Consider the following 25,224-nt stretch of genomic DNA (forward strand, 5'->3'; position numbering starts at 1 on the left):
ATACTATGAACTGAGAGTTGAGATTGATTATTGGTTGAAGTGGACTGAGAAAACTCTGAAAAAAGAGAGGCCTGAGCTAACCAGGCTTTACAAGATGGAGTGGTTAGAATTTGGTGTAAAAGAGGGGTTAAGATATTTTTACATTTAACAACTCTTTCGTAAGAGCACCAGTTTGGTGAGCTGAACACTAAGCACTTTATACATCAGCAAGATATGTCCGGAACTCCCCGCAATACCAGGACAGGTGCAGAGTGCCAGAAGGTAATGTCAGGGACTGCTTCGGGTCCGAGTCAAGGGATGAGACGTCATATCAGCATCAAGGGATTTTCTTTTCCTCTTTTTTCTTTTCTTTTGTTTTCCTTCTCTTCCTTCATTTCTGCCTTTCTTTGGTTTTGGTTTGGTTTTGTTTGGTTATGGATTTATAAGTAAGAGTCAGTAAATGCAAGTACTTTCCAAATAGAGGAATGGCATAACAATTGAGACCTGATGCTGAAAACATGCTGGGTTAAGGTATGTTTGTAGAACTCAAAGTGGACCAGTGTGTCGGCACATATATACCGGTTAAAGAATCTTTGAAAGGGTCCCAATGTGAGGTATACGTGCTTGAACTAAAATAGTAGTGTGAGTACAAAAAGGAAGAGATATGAGAAAGGCATAACTAAGGAAGAGTAGAGATGACTTAGTAACAGTTTGATGTGAGGAGATGGTGTAGATAGTGGGGGAGAACTATGAGTTACAAAATCACTCCTCTATCTTGGAAGAAACATACTATTAGAAGAAACATAAATATTCAAAGGTTGAGCTTGTTTGTTTGTTTGTTTTGCTTTTTCTATAATATTGAGTATCTATTATGTACTAAGCACCCTGTTAGAGATAGGAGATACACTGATAAACCAGAGACAAGATTCCTGTCCTTGTGGAGATGGAAAATGGTCAGTTAATAAGTGCTATGCAGATAATTAATAGATGGTGATTTGATAGGAGGAGCTAGGTGACTAGATTAGGTGATCAGAGAGAATCTCTCTGAGGAGGGGACATTGAAACTGAAATCTGAATGACAAGAAGGAGCAAACCACACCAAGATTGAGAGAAAACAGTCCAAGTAGAAGGGACAAGTACAAGTGTCAGATGGAAATAAGAGGACAATGAATTTGGTGGTCTCTTCAAGGAACAAAAATTAAAGGTTATGGTCTGGAACATGGTTTTGGGGGAAACCAGTAGAACAAAGTGAGATCAGAAACAGGCAGAGAGGCTGAATTATGTAGGGCTTTGCAGCCAGGGTTGGAAGTTTGGATTCTATTCTAATTTTGAAAAGCCATTTAAGCAGAAGGGTGATGTCGAAAGACCTGTATAGTTTCTGTGTGAAGAATTAACTGAGAATTTCATGGTATTATTAGTAGACAGAAATAGGAATGTCCAGAGTTGGGGATCTCTTTGGCTTGGGAAATGGAAGAAGTTCAACTTCAGGCATGCCAGGGTTGCCCAGAGTTGCCAAGACCTTGTAGCAGTTGGAAAAACACTCCTAGAGCCTAAGAGAGTGACTTGGCAGATGGACATGGGGAAGTATTCATCAGGGCCGTGTGTGTAGATTAAATCATACAAGAGGGTATAGGCAAAGAAGAAAAGGGTCTAAAGAGAAAATTTCGAAAGTTAGAAGAGGAAGACTAGTCCAGGAAGACCAAAATAATAAGAGGAGCTATCCTGTGTGTGTCCTAGATACCCCAGCAGGAAGGGGGAGCCGCTGAGGTTGCTGGCTGCAATGTACAAAGGCATGGCAGCGGGAAAGCTGTGTCTCACAGCTCAGAGGTCAGGGAGTACAAATCAGCCAGTTTGGCTGGAAAATTTATGTTGTCGAAAGTGAAAGTTAAAGTTGGCAGGGAAAGCGGGAGATCGATTAAATGGCTGACTCTGAAATTTTGTTAGAAATTATGTTGCTTCATAATGGCTTACATGTTGAAACTATTTCTTTGAATTAGTTCACAACATTTCACAAGTAGAAGATCTCACATTACAGTATTGACTTGGGGCCCAAGTTTAAAGTTGAAACTTTCTGATAGCCCTGAACTCAGATTCTCACACGGTAGCAGCTGATTGTGGAGTTATAGCTGCCCCTTCATCCCAGGCCTGTGTTATCTCTAGCGGCCTACGGGCTGCACCAGGCCTGGTTTATGCACTTACATGAATATCTTGTAGGCCTTCAGGTCTGGGGCTTCTGCAAAACTTTGAGCAGGGGAGTAGTGAGGCTAACCGTGTTCCTTTACAAACTCAATCTGATGACTTGATGTGGAATGGATTTATAAAGAGAGGGGCCAAAGGCGAGGACAAGAATGAGAAGGCTTACATGTGAGATGAGGCCTGAACTCAAGGATGGAGAATGAGGGAACTCATAAAGAAGAGAGTGGTGGAAAGTGGTGATGAATTACGTCTGGTCGCCCAGGACAGGTCACGTTGATCCTGTGGGAATTGTAGTACCATCAGTATCAGAAGACTGAGGAGAAGTGAGAAGGTAGGAAAAAGCAGGGAGATAAAATCACTTTTCTACTCTTTTAACTTGTCTGTTACTGTGTCAAGCAGTTAGAAGCAGCAGGCTGAAGGGTGGGCAGGGGGGCCTGCTCACAGGTAAAGACCAGGGTGTCTGAGTCTGTAGCGTTTTCATGGGGAAAAGGAACATGAGAGAGGAGTGTAGGGGACGGTTGAGCTTCAGGAAGGAGCCACAGACGGGAGAAAGGGAAGAGAACTTGTCGAAGGAGAAAGAAGCAGCAGGTGAAAGGCGAACAAGAGATCCAGATGATACCACACAGGCCTGTAGAAGAATTCTAGGGAAGACGTGGTAAATGGTGTCAAGGAGAACAAAGACTAAGAAAAAGTGGAACTTGATCACATCTGAAGTTAGCAATTGGGTCATTAAAACCCAAGCAAAACTAGGTTTTGTTGCTTAGTCATGGCAGAAGGCACAGTGTGGTTTGAATGCATTCTTTTCCATTTTCAATGTTTATTTATTTTTGGGACAGAGAGAGACAGAGCAGGAACGGGGGAGGGGCAGAGAGAGAGGGAGACACAGAATCGGAAACAGGCTCCAGGCTCTGAGCCATCAGCCCAGAGCCTGACGCGGGGCTCGAACTCCCGGACCGCGAGATCGTGACCTGGCTGAAGTCAGACGCTTAACCGACTGCGCCACCCAGGCGCCCCAGCATTCTTTTCCATTTTAAATAATTTTTGTTTGACCAAAAGTCAAAAGGGCTATTAGAAAAGTAGCTTTCCGTTGGGATCTTTCCATCATAAAGTTAGCAGTAACCTCAGGATTAAGAACACTTTCACCTTTGGGATCACGTGACCATTTTCCTCCAGTGGTGTGAACCTGACTCCCTACCAAGTCCCTCCCCCACAAGTACAGTACTAGACGAAACAGCAGAGAAGATTGCTGATGCGCCTTTCTCCAAAGGAAGATAAGCTAATGAAACATTGTGCGGGCTGATAAGTTTCACATCCGAATTTACAAGGCTGGGACACTCCCAGACTCCGGCTGCTTCCAGGTGCAGCAGTACTTGACTTGACCGCAGTCTCTATCCACACCTCCTCCTTTTAGGTCTCGGCATGGTCACACCTATCAATGACCTCCCTGGGGCAGATACATCCTCCTACGTGAAGGGAGAGAAACTTACTCGCTGTAAGCTTGCCAGCCTGTATAGACTCGTGGACTTGTTTGGATGGGCACACCTGGCAAATACCTATATCTCCGTGAGTTCTTTGGCTTTCAATTCCTTTTTGAAAAAAATCCCAACTAGAAGGCACCTGTACTCTTCTCCCCTTGACTCCTAAGTCTGATCAGTCTTCATTTTCTGAACCTAGCATGCTGCGTTACAACCTAATCCTTATTTAAACCTCTCCAAAGGAGAGGCTGTGGTTAGCCTCACTTTCTCTTTCATTTACCGTCTGTGTTGTCCTTTTCGTTCAAACCAGTTGCAAAAACCATCTGAGAAGAAATCCTTCTGGCACAGTTTTCTCTGTGTTAATTCTGTCTGAGCATGAGGGTCACTGAAAAGCACTTGGGGCAGGCAAAGTAGAGGAGGCCTGGGACGTTTCCTCTCTGGTCTTTATTCTCCTTAAGTGTATTTTTTCCGTTCATTATCATCTGTGTTTTCATGTTGTCACACTTGGAAACCAGACAACATTTGGAAGCAAAAAAGTATGAAAAGACTGTAGTGGAAGTGGTGCCAGTGCTAGGTGCTGTCTTCCCAGAGTTCTTCCCCACCCCCACCCCCACCCCCTGCAGCCTCTCCTGTGTTTCCCCTTCCATCTCCACTTCCTTCCTGCCTTCCCAGGAAGACTTATCTTTCCTTTGCCCCTCTCCCCTTCATTTCCATGTTGTAAATCAAGATTATAGTCATTACCGCATTCAGTTAATATTTTCTCATGAATGTAGCTGACCCTAAGCAACCTTAGAGCTCCCGGGATAAAGCTTTAGGGAAGTAAATGAGAAACTAATGGCAGAAATTTTTAGCAAGTGCTTGAGTATTGAGGGAAGAAAACTTTTCAAGGAAAGTTTCCCATTGCATACCTTTAATTTCTACTTTGTTGCTTTCCCCACCCTCCCAGATCTCTTACAGTTAGTCACTACAAATATATTTCTAGTCGTGTTTAAACTGCAAAATATGAATGATCTCATAGTAATTGCCTATTTGTTTGTTTGTTTGTTTGTTTATTTTTCTTTCTCCCAGGTAAGAATAAGTAAGGAGCAAGACCACATAATAATAATTCCTAGAGGCCTGTCTTTTTCTGAAGCCACAGCCTCCAATTTGGTATAATTTTCATTCCTATGTTACTTTTTCTGTGCTTCTTTGTGCTTTTCTAACAGTTTTCAGCTTTTAGTACGGGACAGAACAAGAAAAGGTATGGATGGAAAAAACATTTGCTTAGTGAACAGGAAAGAGTTTGGAAAGTTATGTTGATTTTTTAAAAAAATAATTTTTTTAGCCTTTATTTGTTTTTGAAAGAGAGACAGAGCCTGAGCGGGGGAGGAGCAGAGAGAGAGGGAGACACAGAATCCGAAGCAGGCTCCAGGCTCTGAGCTGTCAGCACAGAGCCCAAAGTGGGGCTCGAATTTACGAACCGTGAGATCATGACTTGAGCTGAAGTCGGACGCTTAACTGAGCCAGCCACCCAGGCACCCCAACTTATGTTGATTTTTAAGAAAAGCTTTCAGGGTCAAGAAAAACAAGGTGGTTGAAGAGACTCATAAATAAGTTGGTCTTATCAGTGAGCTATCCATGTTTTGGAGGGAATCCTTTGACTTTTTTTCCACCCTGTACACTCTGGAACTTTTAAAAAACACAAAGTCTATGTGTATTTTATAAATAGATTTCAATAAAGTTCAGTTGGTGTGAGCAGAGGGGCTGGCTGACTGTGTGGCATTTTATTTTTCCATGATTGTACTCATAGGCACTGTCATTGGCCTCTGGGATGACAGGAACTCCATTGGTTCTGGGTGCTACGGTGTCAGCAAATGGAAATTTTCCAGCCAATTCAGTAAACACTGGACTTGTTCAGACCTTTAGTGAAGAGTTTAAGTTACTTGGTTTTTTGGAAACTGCTTCTTACTAAATTCGAAATTTTGTTTCAGACTGCCTGTTTTTATAAATAAAGTTTTATGGCAACAAAGCCACACCCATTCTTCTACAGTTCTGAGTGGCTCTACATAAAGTGGCAGAGTTGAGTAGTTGCATCAGAGGCCCACAAAGTCTAAAATTTTGACTATTTGGCCTTTGACAAAAAAAAGTTGGCCCCCTCCCCTGGTTTGGTTTGTGGATCACAGGCAAACTTTGATACATGTGTACCAATGAAATATGTCTCTCTGATTTTTCCAGGTGAAAGTCAATATCATAGGAGAAGTGGTTGATCAGGGAAGTACTAACTTGAAAATTGATCACACAGGCTTCAGTCCCCATGCTGCGATCTATTCAACACGTCCTGATGTTAAGTGTGTGATACACATCCATACCCTGGCAACAGCAGCTGTAAGTTGCTGAAGGCTAAAACCAGCAATGACCCTGGGAAGTGTAGTATACTGAAAATATTAATCCTCTGCATACCCAGAAAGCAAAATTTCCTTTGGACCAAATGCTGACATCGTAGGAAACAACTAGAGAGATAGCATTTGCATTTTTCACTAATCAGCTAATAATTGGGTGCTGAGCTCTTTGGAGTAAAGTTTCTTTCATAATACTTGGCACAACGTTTAAACTGAGTTCTATCCCCTAAGTCCTTTTTTTTTTTCTTCTTCTTTTTTCCTTCTGGAAGAAGTGAAGAGCTAAAGTGAGAGAGGGGTTGGAATGGTGGACTCAGTGAGTTAGGCCAGTGCTTCCTGAACTGACTAAAGAATCCGGTTCTTAGGAGAGTGTAACTAGTAACTAAATATGTTCTTTTAACATGGGCCCAATCAAATAGGTATCCTCCATGAAGTGTGGGATCCTTCCAATTTCTCAAGAGTCCCTCTTCCTGGGAGATGTCGCCTATTATGACTACCAAGGGTCACTTGATGAACAGGAGGAGAGAATTCAACTACAGAAAGTTCTGGGGCCAAGTTGTAAGGTATGCAGTAGAGTTCCTATCGAAGGAGCTATTTTTGTTGCTGTTGCTGTTGATGAAAAACAGTGTGAGCTATGCCAGTTATTTTAAAGTGATTGCTTTGTGATTCTATTTTAGGTGCTGGTACTCAGAAATCATGGTGTGGTAGCCCTTGGAGAAACGATTGAGGAGGCTTTTCATTATATATTTAATGTGCAGATAGCCTGTGAGATTCAGGTAGGAAAAATTATCTGCCCACACACTTGTTTTTTATTTTTTGCAATTTGCTTGTTGTATTGGGTTTTGTATTATTTATTTTCAAAGTCCTGTTGGTTGGTGGCTTTTTGTTTTGTCTTTTAAGAGATCTGCTTTACTTGAATAAAAAGGGTCAACTCAGTTATCTCTTGAATTGAAAAGAGGAAAAAATTAAAATTCACATACAGATGCACACACACAAATCTGAGAGCCTCATAAACATCGTTTTCCCCATAATCCTGCTTAATTGTAATTGTCTCTGTTTTTACCCTGTAGTGGTTGTGGTCACACTAATTAGAAACAGAGGCAACCGTCCGTCATCAAAGATCAGATGTAGCCACTTTTATAAAAAGCGCAAGGAGCAGGGCCAGAAGTTTTATGAACTCCTGCAGTTTCCAACAATTTCACAGCCTCAACCTTATTATAATAGGTTGGCTATTTATTAACTACTTTTTTCCTCAGAGAAGCTGAATGTATTTTTAACAGACCTAATTTCCCTCTTCAAGAAGATTCTCTTGAAACAAATGGTAATAATCTTAATTTATTAGAGGGCCACAATAAAGGAGAAAAATCTTTTCTGTCAGTTTTAATGTCTAACAACCAACTTTTTTTGTTGTTGTTGCTCTAGCAGCCCCTTCTTAAACGAAGCTGTGAAAAGCTTGATGAAATTAAGATAATGAGCTGCTTCTGCCTAAATATCCTTAACTTCACAGTGTAGTGTCTATATTCCTTTAAAATTATAACTTTTCAGCAAAAAAAAAAAAAAAAAAAAAAAAAAAAAAAAAAAAAAAGGATAGCCAAGGGAAAACTGCAAGATAACTTTAAACTTTGGCAAGAGAATTCAGTTTCTTGAAATATGTTAAAAGGAATGGCTCTAAATGTGTTTTCCATCAGGGAGGATCAGAATCCTGGAAGGTATCTTTTTCAGATCAATGGAAAAGGTACTTCAGCTGCCCATTTTTACAAGTGTATTGCCTTATTCCTGTTGTTAGGAGCCTGGACAAGTTATAGGTATTTGCTGAAGTGAAATCCTGCCTTTTTAAAGGTAAAATATTCATTATAATCTTTTACAGTCTTGTGCCTCTATATTTTGCCATCGATTACAGGTGCAGGCATTAGCAGGGGCAGGTGGAGTAGACAATCTGCTTGTGCTGGATCTTCAGAAGTATAAATCTTTCACTCATGCTATAGCAACAACTGGAGGAGGAGGAGTGAATATGGGCTCCCATCAAAAATGGAAGGTTGGCGAGATTGAGTTTGAAGGGCTGATGAGGACTCTGGATAATTTGGTAGGTGAAAAATTGAACGTAAACTTGGATTTCATGTCTGCAGATTCAAGAGCAAACGCTTCCATCTCCCTTTGGTCTGGGAACATGCTTATGCCTCTGGGAGCTGAGTTTGACTCTAGGGAGGCATTCCAGTGTAATTTTACCACATTTTTAAGAATCAGACAGTGAAACATGCAAGTGTCATCTTCATTTATTTTATTTTTTACATTTATTTGTTTTTGATAGAGCGAGACAGGGCACAAGTGGGGGAGGGGCAGAGAGAGAGGGAGACACAGAATCCGAAGCAGGCTCCGGGCTCCGAGCTGTCAGCACAGAGCCTGATGCGGGGCTCGAACTCACGAGCTGTGAGATCATGACCTGAGCCGAAGTCGGACGCTCAACCGACTGAGCCACCCAGGCACCCCTTCTCATTTTTTGTTTGATTGGGTTGTTTTTCAAACGTTTATTTATTTTTGAGACAGAGAGAGAGACAGAGTTTGAACTGGGGAGGGTCAGAGAGGGAGGGAGACACAGAATCTGAAACAGGCTCCAGGCTCCGAGCCATCAGCCCAGAGCCTGACGTGGCGCTCGAACTCACGGACCGCGAGATCATGACCTGAGCTGAAGTCGGACGCTTAACCGACTGAGCCTCCCAGGCGCCCCTTTTTTTTTCTTTCTTTTTTTTTGGGGGGGGGGTTTATATTTATTTATTTAAGTGTCATCTTACTTTAGATTTTACCCTCTTCCACTAAGGGTCAGAAGAAGATTGCCTTGAGACTGAGGAACAAAGATTTAAATGAGCACTGAGATTTGGCTTCCAGAAAGCTGGAAAATAGCTAGGAAAATTTTCTGGTCAGCAGTTTTGAAATTACCTTTGTCAGGAACAGTTGTGTGAGTGGAAATCACATTGTCAGCTGGAATCTGTTTTCACCAGATCTTGAAATTTGCTTAATTTCAACCCTAGTGTTATAAATGGAGGTTACATGAGGTTTGACAGATATTTTCGTCTTTGTTTTTCAACAAAGGAGTCTTTCTGATCACTTGTTTAAAGAATTAAGAGTCCAAATGCTGTGTTTGGTGCATGTTTGATCATTTCAAATGTGTTTTTTTTGCTCCCTTAGGGGTATAGAACAGGCTATGCTTATAGGCATCCTCTCATTCGAGAGAAGCCTAGGCACAAGAGTGACGTGGAAATCCCAGCAACTGTGACTGCTTTTTCCTTTGAGGATGACACAGTGCCACTCTCTCCTCTCAAGTACATGGCACAGAGACAGCAGCGTGAAAAAACAAGATGGCTGAACTCACCAAATACTTACATGAAAGTGAATGTGCCTGAGGAGTCTCGGAATGGGGAAACCAGTCCCAGGACCAAAATCACAGTATGTTGCTATTTTATGTGGTTTGCCTCTACTAAATATTTTGCCTAGTTACTTATATGAATTGAATGTTCTATGTTAAAAATGTTGGGAAAGTTGAATATAATACTACTAACCTGTCATTTATCAGGTATAAACTTTGTACAAGATACTTTGTTTTCTGTGACTTAAATGAATTATCTCATTTAATACTCTTAACATGGAGAGGATGTGTTTTTTCTCCCGTTTCATAGATGTGAAAACTGAGGCACAGAGGGATTAACTAATCATTTATGAATAGTAAAGGCAAGATTTGAATGCATACAGTGACTCTGGAGCCCAGTTCTTAATCCACTACTTGGTACTGCTTTGCAGTTTATATTGTACCAGTGAATCAGAACCATAAAAGTTATTGACACGTGATGGTTCCAGAGTTTCATGAATTACTGCACAGTTATGCTTAGGCAAAATCTTGAAGAGTGAGAAATGGATTGTCTTATATTTTTCAACATTTGGCTTCAGATTTGGTTTAGTTTTAGAGTACTGATCACCAAATATTCTGTAGATACTCAAAATTGGTTCATCCTCTCATATAAATCAGTAACATTCACTGTGGAAGTGCCTAGACATCAAAGTGTTTTTCCCTAGCTTGTAAGATTTCTTATCTCCTAGTAAAAGAACATAATTAAACTCCTAAGTTTCCCAGAATTGATTTTATTGGTGGAGACTGATGGCCAGCCATTATTGCTCTTGATGAATATTCGTCTTCTTTAAAGGATATAATAAGGGATAAAGGAGAAAAATTATATAAGGCTTTTCCATCCCTGTAGTTCTGTTATGGATTACTACCAGATTACCCTCTGTGTAAAATGCTGGTCAGGGGATTGGCCTTTCCTGGCAGCCAAAAATAGAAAAATGAAGTCTGGAAAACTAAATCTGAAGAGATTCCTTGAGTCCTTTTTGGTGACTTAGCCATCATCAGCTGATGAAACTTCAGTGCAGGCAACAGTTCTAAACGTGAGTTAATAAGAGATCAGACTCTGATTAAGAGATTAAGAAAACTTAAATAGCCATCTAGGTGAGTATTCGTGCAAATAGTAATCACATCTTTTGAGTGCTGATCATGAGCCTTTTTCTAACTAGTATGAGACATACAGTAATTGACCACTAAATACTGCTTAGTGAAATTCTTTAAAATATTGGCAGTGTGTGCTCCCTCTCCTTGAGTCAATAAACAATAAACAGTTACCAAAAACCTACCATATTTCCTTAACACAAAGCCTCATTCAAGAAAATTTTTTATTTTTTAGTGGTTGAGAGCAGAGGACTCTTCTAAAGTTAGTAGTGGAACACCTATCAAAATTGAAGATCCAAATCAATTTGTTCCTTTAAACACAAACCCGAATGAGGTACTAGAAAAGAGAAATAAGGTAAGATGTAGTCATCTGTGGCCAAGGGAGTCATTTTTATACTGTTTTATGTGATTAAATCTGATTAATACCAAGCTTAGGGGGTATGAATACAGAAGAATTTGAAATGCAGTATAATTTTTTATGAGTGCATTTATTTTGAGAGAGAGAGGGAAAACGTGCACGTGCAAGTGAGGGGAGAGGCAAAGAGGGGGGAGATAGAGAATCCCAAGCAGGCGCCACACTGTCAGCACAGAGCTCAACGTGGGGCTCAGTCTCACAAACCGCAAGATCGTGACCTGAGCTGAAATTAAGAGTCAGACGCTCAACCAGCTGAGCCACCAGACGCCCTGAAACTCAGTATAATGTTACCCTGTATTGAACACCTCCAGCTCTGTGCTAGTCACTGGCAAGTGGGCTCCATGGGGAAGAGGTAGTACACATACTGCTGCTTTATCAGTGAAAGTGAGCCCTAGTGTTAGTGGAAAAGGTAATTCTCCAACCACGTAAGACAATAGGAAATCATACATTAGGAAGAGTGGAGGAGATGAATGTGAGTTGTTGGGATGGTAGGAGAGGGCTTTGTGGAGGCAGGAAGAAAGAGGCTCTGGGTGGTCAAAGAGCAAGCCTGTGGGAAAAGAGAGTAAAAGAGTAAAAATCATCTGTCTGCATAGTTGCCCCCAAGAACTCGTTACTGTGTTTTGATTCAGATTCGAGAACAAAACCGGTATGACTTGAAAACAGCTGGACCACAGTCACAGTTGCTTGCTGGAATTGTTGTGGACAAGCCCCCTTCTGTAAGTCCATGAAGCCACATGCTCTTGGGTTTTCATCTACCACACTAATTTCTTTGCTTTTTAAATATGAGTATTTATTTTTACTAATGTTAATATAAGCACAAGTTCAAGAGTCAAGTAATTGCAACGCTTAAAATGTCACGTCAGCTCCCAATTTCCAGGGGCAAGGACTTTCTTCTAGCATTTACCTTCATGTTTCTAAAGAGCTTCTTTGTTCTGCTTTTTCTTCGCCTATCAATTTTAGACCTCAACTGACTTTGAGTCTATGTCATCAACTGCAAGAAGTACCATTATTTTGTAGATCCCTAAAAGAGAAAAAACCCTGACAATTATAATTGTAGGAAGCCATCAATTATTGGATGAGTTCAGATTTCAGAGATGAGAAAATGTTGGGGAAAGATTGTATTACAATTTCTTTGTTAAATCAGCTTTCGGTGTTTATATTATTAAATGTTTACTGCTCAGCCAGGTAGTATCCCATGATTACATTTCCTTTCTTATACCACTTTTCTCCCCCTAGAGTTAATAATTGCCTCCGTTTTTCATTGGCTTAGTGTTTTGGGTACATTGGCTTAAAAGTTTGGGAAGAACTATAAAGTCCTTCTTAATATTACTTTACAAAGGTTCAAGGGTAACAGCTAATCTCTCATTGCTCTGTCATTCCAGCCCAGATCTGGACTGGTGGCTTTCAGGCCAGCTGCACAGGCTCATCCTGGGGATTCTTCTGCCTCTTGCCTCTGTACTATCTCCTGTTTCCTGCCTTGAGTCTTCCAGTTTCTTGATTTCCCCCTCTATCATTGAGCATATCCTCTAATAGCTTTCTGAGAAAGGACACATAGGAGGTAACAGCCTGAAATCCTGTATTCTACCTTGAAATGTTTAAATAATAGACGTAGAATTCTAGTTTAGAAATCATTTACCTCACAAATATGGAAAACATCACTCTGTTGTCCCCTGTTACTGATGAGAAGGAAGAGAGCACTGTGATTCATGTAACTTTCTTTAGGGCTCTTTTTTATTCTTTTACACCTTTTCTGCATTCCTGCTGTTCTGAAATTTTATAATGCTGTGCTTTGTAGTAGGTTTCTTTTTTTTTAATTTTTTAAATTTTTATTTATTTTTTGAGAGAGACAGAGTGTAAGCAGGAGAGGGGCAGAGATAGAGGGAGACACAAAATCTGAAGCAGCCTCCAGGCTCTGAGCTGTCAGCACAGGGCTCGAACTCACGAACCGTGAGATCGTGACTTGGGCTGAAGTCAGGCACTTAACCGACTGAGCCACCCAGGAGCCCCTGTAGTAGGTTTCTTTTAGTCTTTCTTTGTATTTCTCTGCATTTAGTAACCCTTTTCGATCTGCCAAGTCCTATTCTTCAGTTCTGGGCATTTTTTTTTTAATTTTTATTTATTTATTTATTCATTCGTTCACTCATTCATTCATTTATTTTAGAGAGACAGAGGGAGCAGGGGAGGGGCAGAGAGAGAATCCCAAGCCAGCTTCTCACTGTCAGCCCCGACTGGGGCTTGAACTCACAGACCATGAGATCATGACCTGAGCTGAAACCAAGAGTCGGACGCTTAACCGACTGAGCCACCCACATGCCCCTCTGGGCATTTTTTAAATGTATTTCTTCAATAATTTTTTCCCTCCCAATTTCTTTTTCTGTCAGGGTATGCTGTTTCTCACTTTCCATTTCTTTGTCTTTTTATCCTACTTTCTGGGAGATTTGTTCGACTTTATTTTCTAATGCTTCTATTTAATTTTCTATTTTGATATATTTTTAAAAATTGTTTAAGACTCCTTATTCCCTGAATGTTTGTTTTTTAAATAACATCCTAGTCTTTCATGGATACAGTATTTTCTCTTATTGCTCTGAGGGAATCGATTTTAAATTTTCTTCAGCTGCTTTTATTGTCTTGTTTCTTCTGAGTTCTCTCTTGTTCTGGTCTCTCACTTCCATGGTGGAAGCTTTCCTCAGGTAATACCCGGTAATACCTGGTAGTCTGTTTATATTTAAGAATGGACACTGAAAAGCCAGTCCGATGCTCCGGGTGTGGGCAGAGCTTGGCAATCGGTGAGCTTCACTGTAGGCTGATGGGTCGTCTCTCTGGGGAGTCCCCAAATGTCAATATCTGTAGTTCTTTTATCTGAGGCCGTTTAATTTATCTGGAGAATTCTTCAGTCTCCAGCCTGTCTCCCACTATCATCCTGGGAGCCCTCAGCTCTGTTTTGTGCCCTCTTAACCAGTTCTGAAGAATAAGCTTCCGATCTGTCGATGTTTTTCTTTGCAAGACCATGCAATTTGAAGATGACGATCAGGCCCCACCAGCTCCTCCCAACCCCTTCAGTCATCTCACAGAAGGCGAGCTTGAAGAGTATAAGAAGACAATCGAGCGTAAACAGCAAGGCCTGGAAGGTTCGTTCATTTTTAGATTAAGCGTGATAACCATGCTACCAACAGCAGAACACCTTGAGTTGGATGATAGAAGGCAGTCAGTGTTGTTGTTTTTTTAAAATGTTCCTTTGACAATCGATTGTTCCCTGTCATCTCTCCCAGACCTTACTGAGTGTAGGTGGAGCTAAAATGCAAAGAGCCACTGTAGTTCACGTATGTCAACATGTAGAGAAAAGTTTTTCTCAGAAAGCAATCTGATCACTAGCAAAAAGTCTTCCATAGTAAAATGAAATCCACAGATAAGTAAAGTATTACTTTACTAAAATAAATACAGATACAGTAATAGATTTAAACATGACAGAGTATGTGTATTATGTGGCTTTTATACTTTTTGGGTGCCACAAGGTGCCAGTATATAATCTTGAAATCAAAATATAAAGAAAACTGCCAGAATTTTGATGTGACTTTCTTTAATTAAGTACATGGGCACTCTAGTGAGGTTGAGTTTTTCTGACTTCAGAACCCTAAGTAAGGATTCTGTTTAAAAATTGTTAATGAAACCCCAGCTAATTAAATACTAACTCCCTTTTTCTCAAGAATAAGAAATTCTTTATAGCAGGGGTTCTTGATTTTGCATCTTTGGATAAGCTCCAAACAGTTCATGAACCATCTGAAAAATGAGTGCTTAATTTTGTATGATATACATTTGGGGAAAGAGGGCATTCAGGGTAAGGGACAAGAAATCTGTGACCCCACAAGAGGGTAAGAGCCTCTGCTTTAGAGCATCTACAACATACAGTGGAAATTTTTTCCCAAAGCAGAACAGAACCAATGGTTGAAAATGTTTGTCCACATTAGCTATCATGTGGAAAGAATTGACATCTGGATCATCCCGGGAACAGTTTTTATCAGTGTGTTAGTGCCTTTGTCACAAAAGGGAGTCATCCTGACGACATTAAATATTCTAAGTGACATTATTGGATTTGTTTATTCTAACCTAAGGTTAGAGACTTTCTCTATTTTTCTATTTTGTAAAATGTCCCTCTTTAATCTCTTATTTTTTGAAAGCCTAAAGATGCCAGGTAACAAATATTGCACTCTAGAACCATCAGCTTCTATTTTTTTTTTTTTTATAAATAGTTTCTTCCACATTCATTATGGCTTTCTGAATTAGCTCACTAATACTGCTCTGACAGAAATCACTAATTGGATATTGTTTGAAAATTTGGAGGCATTCTGCCTCATGAACGCAGCATCATTGGTGAGGCGTCCTAATTCTTTTCACCCGGCTGCTCAATATATTTTGGTTTTCTAACACTCTAGCAAAAGCTAAATGCTTACGTATTATTTGCCTGGGCTGCCCGTAGCCATGCTTCCTTACTAAGCACGTATGTAAAGTTACTGTTAGCAGAGTCAGAAGTGTTCGCACATTCACCTCCTCTTAATGCGCAGTTATCGATCCGTGGGGTAGCCGTTAGTATACTTAGCTCACTGCTGAAGAGTTTATCATGTGTCTGCAGGCGTTTGACGTATGCACTAACCTTCCCGAAACCTTATGCTTCTTTGTTTTGCATGGCTTTTAACTAAACTCTCGTCCAACAGATGCTGAGCAGGAATTACTCTCAGATGACGCTTCATCTGTTTCACAAATTCAGTCTCAAACTCAGTCACCGCAAAATATCCCTGAAAAATTAGAAGGTATTCACTGTAACTTCCCATAGCGTTCACTGAGTTAGTCTTAAGAGTTTGTCCTCTGTCGTTTGTCTTCACGTAAGGAAATTGAACACCCGATTGCAATGAGTTTGCCATGGATTTTACCTAAAGCTCCCAATAATTTTATATATTTTTTCACCAAGTGGTGTGCTGGTGTTGTTCAGTGTTTATGTTGACTTACCTTAATCTGGATTTTGGCAACTGGTAGTTCTTAAGAATTTGTGAAATTAAAAGTGGTTTGTCCTACATCTTCCAATCAGGAGCATGAAATCTTTCCAGTTTTGATTGCCAAATTCAAGAAAAACACATGTTGTCTTCCTTATTTATACTGACTTGATTTACAATGCAACTGTCAGATCATCAAACCAGACTTATCTAGCCTCCATGCTTGGTCTAACAACTTTGACCCCTTCCCCTTTATACTATTTAAGAAAATCTAGCTTCATGCCAACAGATCCATAGTATGTTAAGGTAATGATTTGTCTTTACTGAAACTTAAGTAATGCCTTAGTACGTTGCTACATAAATCAGTTCAGTTTTGTAAAATAAAGCCAAGATGTTAACTATGTAAAATAACCAAAAAAAACAACAACAACCCAACCCTCCCCTTTTGTAGAAAACCATGAGCTATTTTCCAAGAGCTTCATCTCCATGGAGGTGCCCGTCATGGTGGTGAATGGCAAGGATGATATGCATGATGTTGAAGATGAGCTTGCGAAGCGAGTGAGTAGATTAACCACAAGCACGACCATAGAGAACATCGAGATTACCATTAAGTCTCCAGAAAAAATTGAAGAAGTCCTGTCACCTGAAGGCTCCCCTTCAAAATCGCCATCCAAGAAAAAGAAGAAATTCCGTACTCCTTCTTTTCTGAAAAAGAACAAAAAAAAGGAGAAAGTTGAAGCCTAACTTAACTCTTTTTATAATTATTATTATTACAATGTGACATTGCACATTTAAATACCACACTTAAGTTGATAATTAATATGCAGTGGTAGAGAAGACTGGGGGTATGTAGCAAACTGGACTTTAAGAACTGGAAAGGGATTTTACTAAAAGAAAAACATATTATGAAAAGAACTTCAAATTCATCTCTCATTTTGTATGTCCAAAAAAGGTTTTGAATTTTTGAATAATTGCTGGTTTTAGTTAGCTCTGCCCTCATGAAGTATTACTATAATTCACCACAAACAGATATCTGTCTGAATTACTTCAGGCCTTCTCCACAGTATCTGTTGGAAACGAAATACCAGTGCACAAGTGAGAGAATTTTTATTTCTCAACACCTGCTTCACTGGGTAATCAGATTATAATTTTTTACCACGATTATTGACTGTACCTTTTGCGTTCCCATTGTTTCAGTGGGCATTAACAGAACGCTTTAAAAGCTTCTAAGAATCTATAGCATTAGTATACACTGGCACAGAATTTTTTTAAAAAAAAATTTAAGAAAAGATTCATCTGGAATTTTATTCATAGTATAAAACTTCCTCACCTGAAGTAACTTTCTTTGCCAAAAAAAAAGAAATCATTTTAGTAAACTATAATTTTTGAAAACTTCCTTTTTTATTAGTTGAGAAAGCCCCTTATTTTTCAACAAAGGGGATTTTGTACACGTACATGGGTTATTTAGTTTAACTCTGGCAAAAACGATTTTTGTATGTTGAGATGTTTGTATACCATTCAATATAAAAGCATCATAAGCATATTAGCCAATCATATAACAGTAGAGCATATTTGAAGCTGCTTCGTACTAAGTATGCTTAAATCTAATTCAAGAATCCAGGCACTTGGTATCTAAAGGAGATTAAAGCATTTCAAGGTATAACTAGATTCACATTTGAACCTTATAATGTATTTTTCTCTTAGTATTGCTAATGAATGAAGATGGTCTCATGAGGGAAACAAATGAAAAGGAAGAGAGAAAGTGAAAAATGAAGGGAACAAAAGCGGTGTCATGCCAAGAATTCTAGTTTGATGAAGACCCACAGTCACGATAGGATTTGAAGCATAGGTTTATTTGGAACATGTCCCAGATTTCTAAAATTCTGCTTCTCTGCCAAAATCATCGTGTTTCTTGGTTTCCTTTTAACTTCTGTATCTTTAGAAGCAGCATTAGAAGAAATCAGTGGGTCTGATCCCCCAACGAGAAAACCTACCACTTCTTGATTTTTACAAAATTTTCTCACCTTATTTCAGTTAACCTTCTTTCTAATGTAAATACAAATTTAAACCTAGACTTAATATAGTTTTCTCCCCTTCACCGAAGTGATGTCACAAATCAATGTAAAATCGATGATCCGAAATGGTCAGTGGGTGAAAATAATCCAAAGTGTTTCTGGAGGATGAGTTGGCGTGTCAAAATCACATGACACATGACAGTGCGTTCTGGAGCAGCTGGCTCTGTTTGGCCGTATGTGTACGATGATGCAAAGCTGAAACGGAGCCTGGAAATTTCATTCTGGATCTCACTAACTACTGGAATCAGTGTTTTAATCTCTTAGCAGAAACTTTCAGTTGCTTACTTCTGTATTTGAGGATTTTTTTTTATGTTCTACATCATTTATGTTGTATTACAACGTATGTAGAAACAGTAACCTGTGAACTATGCTTTTCCATAACTTTTTAAATATATATATATCTTAAATGAATGCAATGTGCATAAATATTTTTTAAACGCAACAGTGAACTATTTGCACCTTTTGCTAATGCCTCTATTTACTTGCTTTGGCATAAAGAATGAGCCAATGAACCTCTGTGTCCTGTGGAAAATGTATAAATGTTATCTGATATTGCTCTTAGATGTAATGCTAATTAATGTTAAATCACAAATAAACAGTATTTTAAATAGATGGATTTGGCATCATGACCTTTCAATTCAGGGGTGGTTGCTTAGCCTGAATTCCTTTGTGGAATGTGGAATTTTTTTTTTTACTATGGTGAGATTTTGAGTAGGACTGTTGCTTCTGAATAAGTGATGTCCTGGTAAATTTATTTTCAAATTAGTTTAAAATTCGCTATCTAAAACTGTTTCTTATGTCAGCTCTCATGGTAGAAGAAATGTTCCCCAAGTGACCTATATTTTGTCTCAATAGTGTAAGGTGACCTTAACTGTGTCTCTGGGATCTAAAGACCTTTGAAGGACTTAGGTCTGATTCTGTCTCAGTTCTCCTGTTCAGATTTGTGGACAATAGAAAATGTTGCAGAACATATGCTGAGTTTATACATTACCCTTCTCTTAGCCTTTTATTTATGCAACAATGTGACAGTAAAACAAAAAACAAAAAACAGAAAATAGGTTATAATTCCAGCACATTAACATTCAAAATAAAATAAAGCTATTCCCTTCCAGCTCTTGATGATCTATAAATAGATGGGTCTCCTATATATTGGTTATCACGGTGTGAATGTGGGTTTTTTCCTACTTAGTATAATTCATCCTAGAAGATTTCCAAACCCAGTCCTTCACATGAACGACTTCTTGTGATTTTTTTTCCACTTTGTCCTAAAAATAGAGTGCAAGAAGGGAAATCATGTTAATTGAGGGTTCTGGTTAATTGAAGTTTTTACTATAATTACCCATTATAAAAATGAAGGGTTTGGGCAGAGAAGAATAGATTCATAGTCTTGGGCATATTTAATTATTACCTTGGCTTGTAAATAACCCTGTGGTGAAAAATTGCTGCTTTAGAAAGATGCACATTTCAAAATTCCCTTCCATAAAGCAACAAAGACGATTAACTCTAGTTACATTTGAGAATTGATTTAGGATGAGAGGTGTGCTGCCTGTGCCTTGTCCTCTAGTGCTTAGTATTTTCATTCAGCATGGAGTAAATACAAGGGTAAAAAGCGCATAAAGGCAAGCTGGTTATTTTTTAAACTCAAGGGTGACACATAGGCATCCAGTTGCTGTCTTGACCAAACCAAGATTTTTAAAAGAACAATCTTCTTTTTGGCCACTAGAGGGTGTAATAGACCTAACAATCCACTATGTTTCTAGTCCTTTGAGTTTTAACTTCCCTCGCTTTAGTCTGTAGGCACCATGTTTGTTGTGAAATACCCAGAACTTAGAAGAGGAGACGTTTCCTTTGTTGCTTATCATTCTCCTCACTAGACTATTCTCAACGTTTTGTCATAGCAAGTCCCATTTCACCAATAAAAACACCACCAGCAAGGACTCTAATGCCTGTGGTGAACACGATGAAACAATTTTTGAAGTGATGTCTCAGAAACCATGGTAGAAAATTACTCTTTGTGCCCGTGAGTGGAGATAAAATGCTTCCTTCAATAATTGGTATGTTTTGACTGGGGAGGTAATTGATAACATCTCTCTTTTTTAATGCCTTCTGTTATCAAAAATTATGCTAAGTGCTTTTTGTGTACTATCTAATTTGGCTTTCCCAACATCCAACCGAGGAGATGTTATTTTCATGTTGTAGATAATGAGACTAAAGCTTACAGAAAATGAAAAGGAGGTGCTAGCATTTATTTCACCCATAAAAATTCAGATTTCTAAAATTAGTGACAGATGTGTGCCAGACCCAATGTGGCTCCAGGGTACATTTTTCGTGAGGTTTTTTTAGTTGGGATTGTAAGTCCATCCGTTGTGAATTCATGTTTTGATAGAAGACGGGGTATAGATTTGGGATAAAATGTTAACTTTCGATTTGGGAGACTTTTCTTTTTTTTTCAACAAATCACCCCAAGAATGAAGAAATTGATGAATACCAGCAAAGCAGGAATGGCCTATGGTGATATTATCCTTTAGGTTAAGAACCAGCCCTTAAACCTTCACCATGACTCCTGGAAGACAAGGTATCTCTATATCTTTGATTAAGATACAAGAGGCTTTATTTATTTTCCTTTTTGATTTTCAGTGTTGGGGACAAGGAGAGACATTCCAAGGAAAATGTCATTTTAAAAACTTTCAGACTGCTTAATCTAGTTACGGAAGTAGTTTTATTTAAAAAAAAAAAAGTTAACATTTTATTTTTTTAAATTTTTTTTTTTACATTTTATTTATTTTTTTTTAATTTTTTTAAACGTTTATTTATTTTTGAGACAGAGACAGAGCATGAACGGGGGAGGGTCAAAGAGAGAGGGAGACACAGAATCCGAAACAGGCTCCAGGCTCCGAGCTGTCAGCACAGAGCCCGATGCGGGACTTGAACTCACGGACCGTGAGATCGTGACCTGAGCTGAAGTTGGACACTTAACCAACTGAGCCACCCAGGCACCCCAACATTTATTCATTTTTGAGAGACAGAGCACAAGCAGGTGAGAGGCAGAGAGAAAGACACACACAGAATCTGAAGCAAGCTCCAGGCTCTGAGCTGTCAGCACAGAGCCTGACACGGGGCTCAAACTCACAAACCATGAGATATTGACCTGAGCCGAAGTCGAACACACAACCGACTGAGCCACCCAGGCACCCCTAATTTATTTTTTAAGTAAGCTCTAGGCCCAGTGTGGGGCTTGAACTCTCAACCCTGAGATCAAGAGTCACGTGCTCCGTCAACTGAGCCAGCCAGGCACCCCTAGTTCTAGAAGTAGCTTCGAAGTCTACATTAATTTACATACAGCTTTATTTAAATGAATATATTTGAAGACGATCTTTTGTGGAGAAAACTCTAGTGTACGTGCTGGCGATCAGAACAAGGATAAGCCTTTTGGGGAAGTTCTGATAGAAAAAACTTGCAAGTTCATTGGTTTTCAAAGGGATTTCATTTCTAAGAGATGACCATCAGAGGGCAATCCTGGGTCTAAATTTAGTTTTAATTCATTGCGGGAACTTTTCTTCAAAATATCTTTGAACCTCCATTGGGGACTTGATTCTGATTATGGATTGCTGGGTGCCGTTTAAGGCTGAGGAAGATTTATAGGTACCAGATTACTCCATTCATTCCTTCAGCCTGGTTTTCTTGCTCTGTCTTAAGAAGAATCCGTCCTCAGAGAAGCTGTCCTCGCCTAACATAAAGCTCAGAGGCTGCTAAGCCAGGATTTAAGCAAAGGGCTTCAAGTCTGTATCTCCCGCTCTTCTGCTGTACCATAGTTTCCCCTAGAAGCTCATCAGATCATAACCTGGGAACACATACACATTCTAGAGTGCCCTGCAAATTAATGCTTAAAATGTTACTATGGAAATCATTGAGAGAAATATATTGCAGGACTGAGCCTGTATATTATGTAATCAAATAATTGTTTTCCTTAAAGTTTCAAGTCTGTAAGATGTCTATGAGAGTTTTGTGCATTTTCTCAAGTTAATCAAAATGCTGATTTTACTGCTGCAACCTGAAATATTATAAATGTCATTTATACCTTACGTGACAAACTCTGGTACCTTTTGATATTACTTCACAGCAAAAAAGTTATGTATTTTATCCAGCAAGAAGATAAATGGATACATAGCCAACCCATAGTTATTTTTAAGACCTGTATCATTTCTGTTGGGTAAGTCTTGATACTGAAGCAATGGTGAACGTTCTTGATTAAGCTACCTTTTGTTTTATTCCTTCACAAACAGCTTTAGGATCTGTCATCCTCCAGGGCCAGCTTTGACCTTGTTTACAATAGTAAAAACAAGCACACACACCAAAAAACCCTCATTTTCAGTCCCAGGTAACCCCCATCACTCGCCAGAATACTAGTTCTTTGCTAAACTCCATACCTTAGAATCAATAGCATTGATTGTATTAATCTAATTTGGTAAAAGGCAAAAGAGGAAGCAGAGTGGTAGTATTAATCTAGCATGGAGGTGCACTGATAAATACGAAGTTTCTACAGAATGATTCCAAAGCTTTTTAGCTCTGCTTTCAAAATGACAACCAGTATGCGGTACAAAATCTTGTCTAAAATCTTGTAGACAGGATTGTGTCCTCACCGTTTGTCTACTTGTAGAACAGACTGCCCCTCAAAAAGCCAGGAAATTTAAGAGCCCTGTGGAAAGACCAATTTGGAGTATCATTTAGTTGGACTTCTCAGACCAGTGTCCATTCAGGTTGATATTTAGCCTGGAGGTTTTTCAAGAAAAGTTTGGATCTCCCACAGCAGTCATATTCTCACGGATGGGTTGGAAACGAGAAAGTGGTATGGTTATAAAATTCAGGAGTGAGAGGTAGACAGTTTTGTGGAGTTCCCCCTGGTACACTTGGCCTCAAGTACCTTTCCTGGGTTTAAAAAAGGTTGGCAGTGACTGTCCCAGCCCACGCCTGGGGCTGCAGTGCTGCTAGACCCTCTTCAAGGATTTGCCAGTCTGGTGTCTGTCCTTGATGTAAGAGCATTTTCTCTCACAGGCAGGATCTAAACTAATTGGTTTTCCCAAAAGCAATAGGTTCTGAGCGGGAGCTGTGGAGGAAGTCGTTGTTGCGTTCTATAACTCACCCTTTCCTGTTGAGTAATGCTCCAGGGGCTGGATTTCAGTGGTGGCCGGCTTCATAGACTTTGACTTCGGAATAGGTGACCGCTCGGTTTGAGAAGTGAGCCGGCAGATACGGCCAGCTTAACGGCGGGCACAGGCCAACTCTTCCGGGGGTGTTTACTAGGCTCACTGGTTAAGGTTAACGATTACCTCCTACCCAATTTCTAGTTTAGAAGTGTTGGCTGCAATCATTTCAACTTAAATGAAGGTAATCTGGGGCTATTAAGACCACCAAAAACGTTTTCCAAAATGTTAGCTGCTGGCCCACGGGGGCGAGGGGAGGCTTCCACGGCCCTCGATGTTTGGCTCTGTTTGGCCTTTTAAAATACTTTGTTGTGTGGTAATTGAGAGTCTTCGTTTTTAAAATATCTTTTATAGGAAATGATTTTGTATCGGTATGGTCTCATGTCTCCGCTTTGACCTTTAGGTTAATGTTGGGCAAGACTACATGCTCGTGCGCTCGCTAAAGTCAGGCTGAGCGTGGCTCAATTAACTGCACAGGAACAGGCAGGCTGGGTGGGGCGAGCTCTGGAATCCTACCCCACTCACCGAGCAAAGTCAGGCTTGGGGAGAACGGCTCGGGCCGAGGCCCAGGAAGTCCAGGCCAGCAGGTGAAACACGGACCCAGGGCGACATGGCAGTCGACCAAAAGCACGGTCCGGTAAAGTGGTCTTCGTCGGGGAAGTGTAGGTCCCAGTCAGGAATCCGGAGCAGGAAAGCGGGACTGCAAGTCTCCTAGCATGCTGCCGGAGCCCCGGCCACAGGCTGCAAGAGCAGCCCTTCCTCTGCTTCCTGTGGGGCAATGGCAGGATCTCCAGCTTAAGGGGCCCGGGGATAGTTCCTCAGGACAGGAACTCAGATGGAAGGAGAATGACAGATGGAGAGCCTGTTGTCAGACCCGAGGCACACGATACCACTCAGAATTCCAGGAGCAAGGCTGTGCTGGAGCCTAGACACAAGGTCATGACTGGCCCAGAGACAGGCGTGGCTTAATGCTGAGTGAGTCCCCAGAGCCCGGGAGCTAGAGCCGCCTTAGTTCCTCCTGCCTCATCGGGACTGGTCCTGGAGGCCACAGCCAGGGGAGGGGGGCCAGGGGCTCCAGCCGCGGAGGGAGAGCTGTGCTGCAGAGACCGGAAGGGGCCTGGCCCGACTGTCCCAGCGGAGGCAGCCCTCTGTGACAGCAGACAGCCATGTAAGAGCGCTGCAGGGCAGGGGGAGCGTCTTGTTACTATTTCACACCAGAACCTACCTGGGAGGGCTAGCAACGGCCAACGAGCTACCAAAACGCTAGCTGTGAATCCGGCCCGATGTTCCTCGTGAACTCACTTGCCTCATCTGAAGGTACGGTGTCACCACAAAAATGAGCTCTGGCGACGACTCTGGCCCCCTACCGGGAGTCACCACAAGATGCTCCCCACGAGTACCGACTGGGTTGAAGAGAATGAGTGGTGTCTCCCTCCTCCTGGAATACGTGGGGCTGTGAGTTTAGCCAAACAGCTTTGATTCCACCAGGTACATCCTCCATGAGGCTGGCGGTGGTCATCGCCTTTTGCCGTGACTCGGAAGGCCTCTCTGATTCCTCTTGCCGCCCTTGCCCAAATAATGACCTCTCCGTTCACTCCTCCAGCCTGCTGCTAGAGAGAGAATGGCTTCCTTGGGCCCTCGCCCGTAGGAGCTCAGACCTGTCATCAGTGTCTGCTTGAATCACTCAGCCTCTAAGCCAGCAGTGGTCCACAGAACCCCCGCTCCTCCTCCCCGGCAAGCAGACCCTCTCTCCACCCCTCTTCCTAACCCACACACCTGGCAGAGGGCTGGCACCCTCTCAGGCCCCTTCCTGGCTCTCCTGGCATCCTCTGCCACCTGACGGAGGATGTTTCTTTCATCAGAACGACTTTCTTCCTTTACGAACTCCAGTAGTACTTTGGGATCACACTTCTCCCAGCCTGTCTTAAATTAACATTATCGATTATGTATCTGTCTCCTCTAGCAGCTCGGGCGCTCTGGGAGCACAGAGACTGTACCTTGCCCATCCTTTTGTCCTCCGCCGTGCCTGGC

General features: G+C 40.8%; 1 protein-coding gene across 8 annotated transcripts in view; it reads left to right on the forward strand.

Moving 5' to 3' along the window:
• Positions 1-18,604, forward strand: part of ADD3 (adducin 3) — a 127,073-nt gene extending 108,469 nt beyond the window's left edge. For 7 of the 8 annotated variants that reach the window (XM_006938168.5, XM_011287554.4, XM_011287553.4 and 4 more), the window contains 12 exons: positions 3,587-3,738; positions 4,719-4,799; positions 5,865-6,014; positions 6,445-6,588; positions 6,703-6,801; positions 7,926-8,108; positions 9,209-9,466; positions 10,753-10,872; positions 11,562-11,648; positions 13,937-14,060; positions 15,642-15,737; positions 16,369-18,604. In XM_006938168.5, the coding sequence (XP_006938230.4) occupies positions 3,587-3,738; positions 4,719-4,799; positions 5,865-6,014; positions 6,445-6,588; positions 6,703-6,801; positions 7,926-8,108; positions 9,209-9,466; positions 10,753-10,872; positions 11,562-11,648; positions 13,937-14,060; positions 15,642-15,737; positions 16,369-16,661 (1,787 nt within the window). In that variant the 3' untranslated portion in view covers positions 16,662-18,604. The remainder of the gene's footprint in view (positions 1-3,586; positions 3,739-4,718; positions 4,800-5,864; positions 6,015-6,444; positions 6,589-6,702; positions 6,802-7,925; positions 8,109-9,208; positions 9,467-10,752; positions 10,873-11,561; positions 11,649-13,936; positions 14,061-15,641; positions 15,738-16,368) is intronic. The other variant, XM_045040660.1, reaches the window with a different exon arrangement.
• The last annotated feature ends 6,620 nt before the right edge of the window (positions 18,605-25,224 follow it).

Source organism: Felis catus, chromosome D2 (genome assembly GCF_018350175.1).
Source record: "Felis catus isolate Fca126 chromosome D2, F.catus_Fca126_mat1.0, whole genome shotgun sequence".
NCBI classification, from domain to species: domain Eukaryota; kingdom Metazoa; phylum Chordata; class Mammalia; order Carnivora; family Felidae; genus Felis; species Felis catus.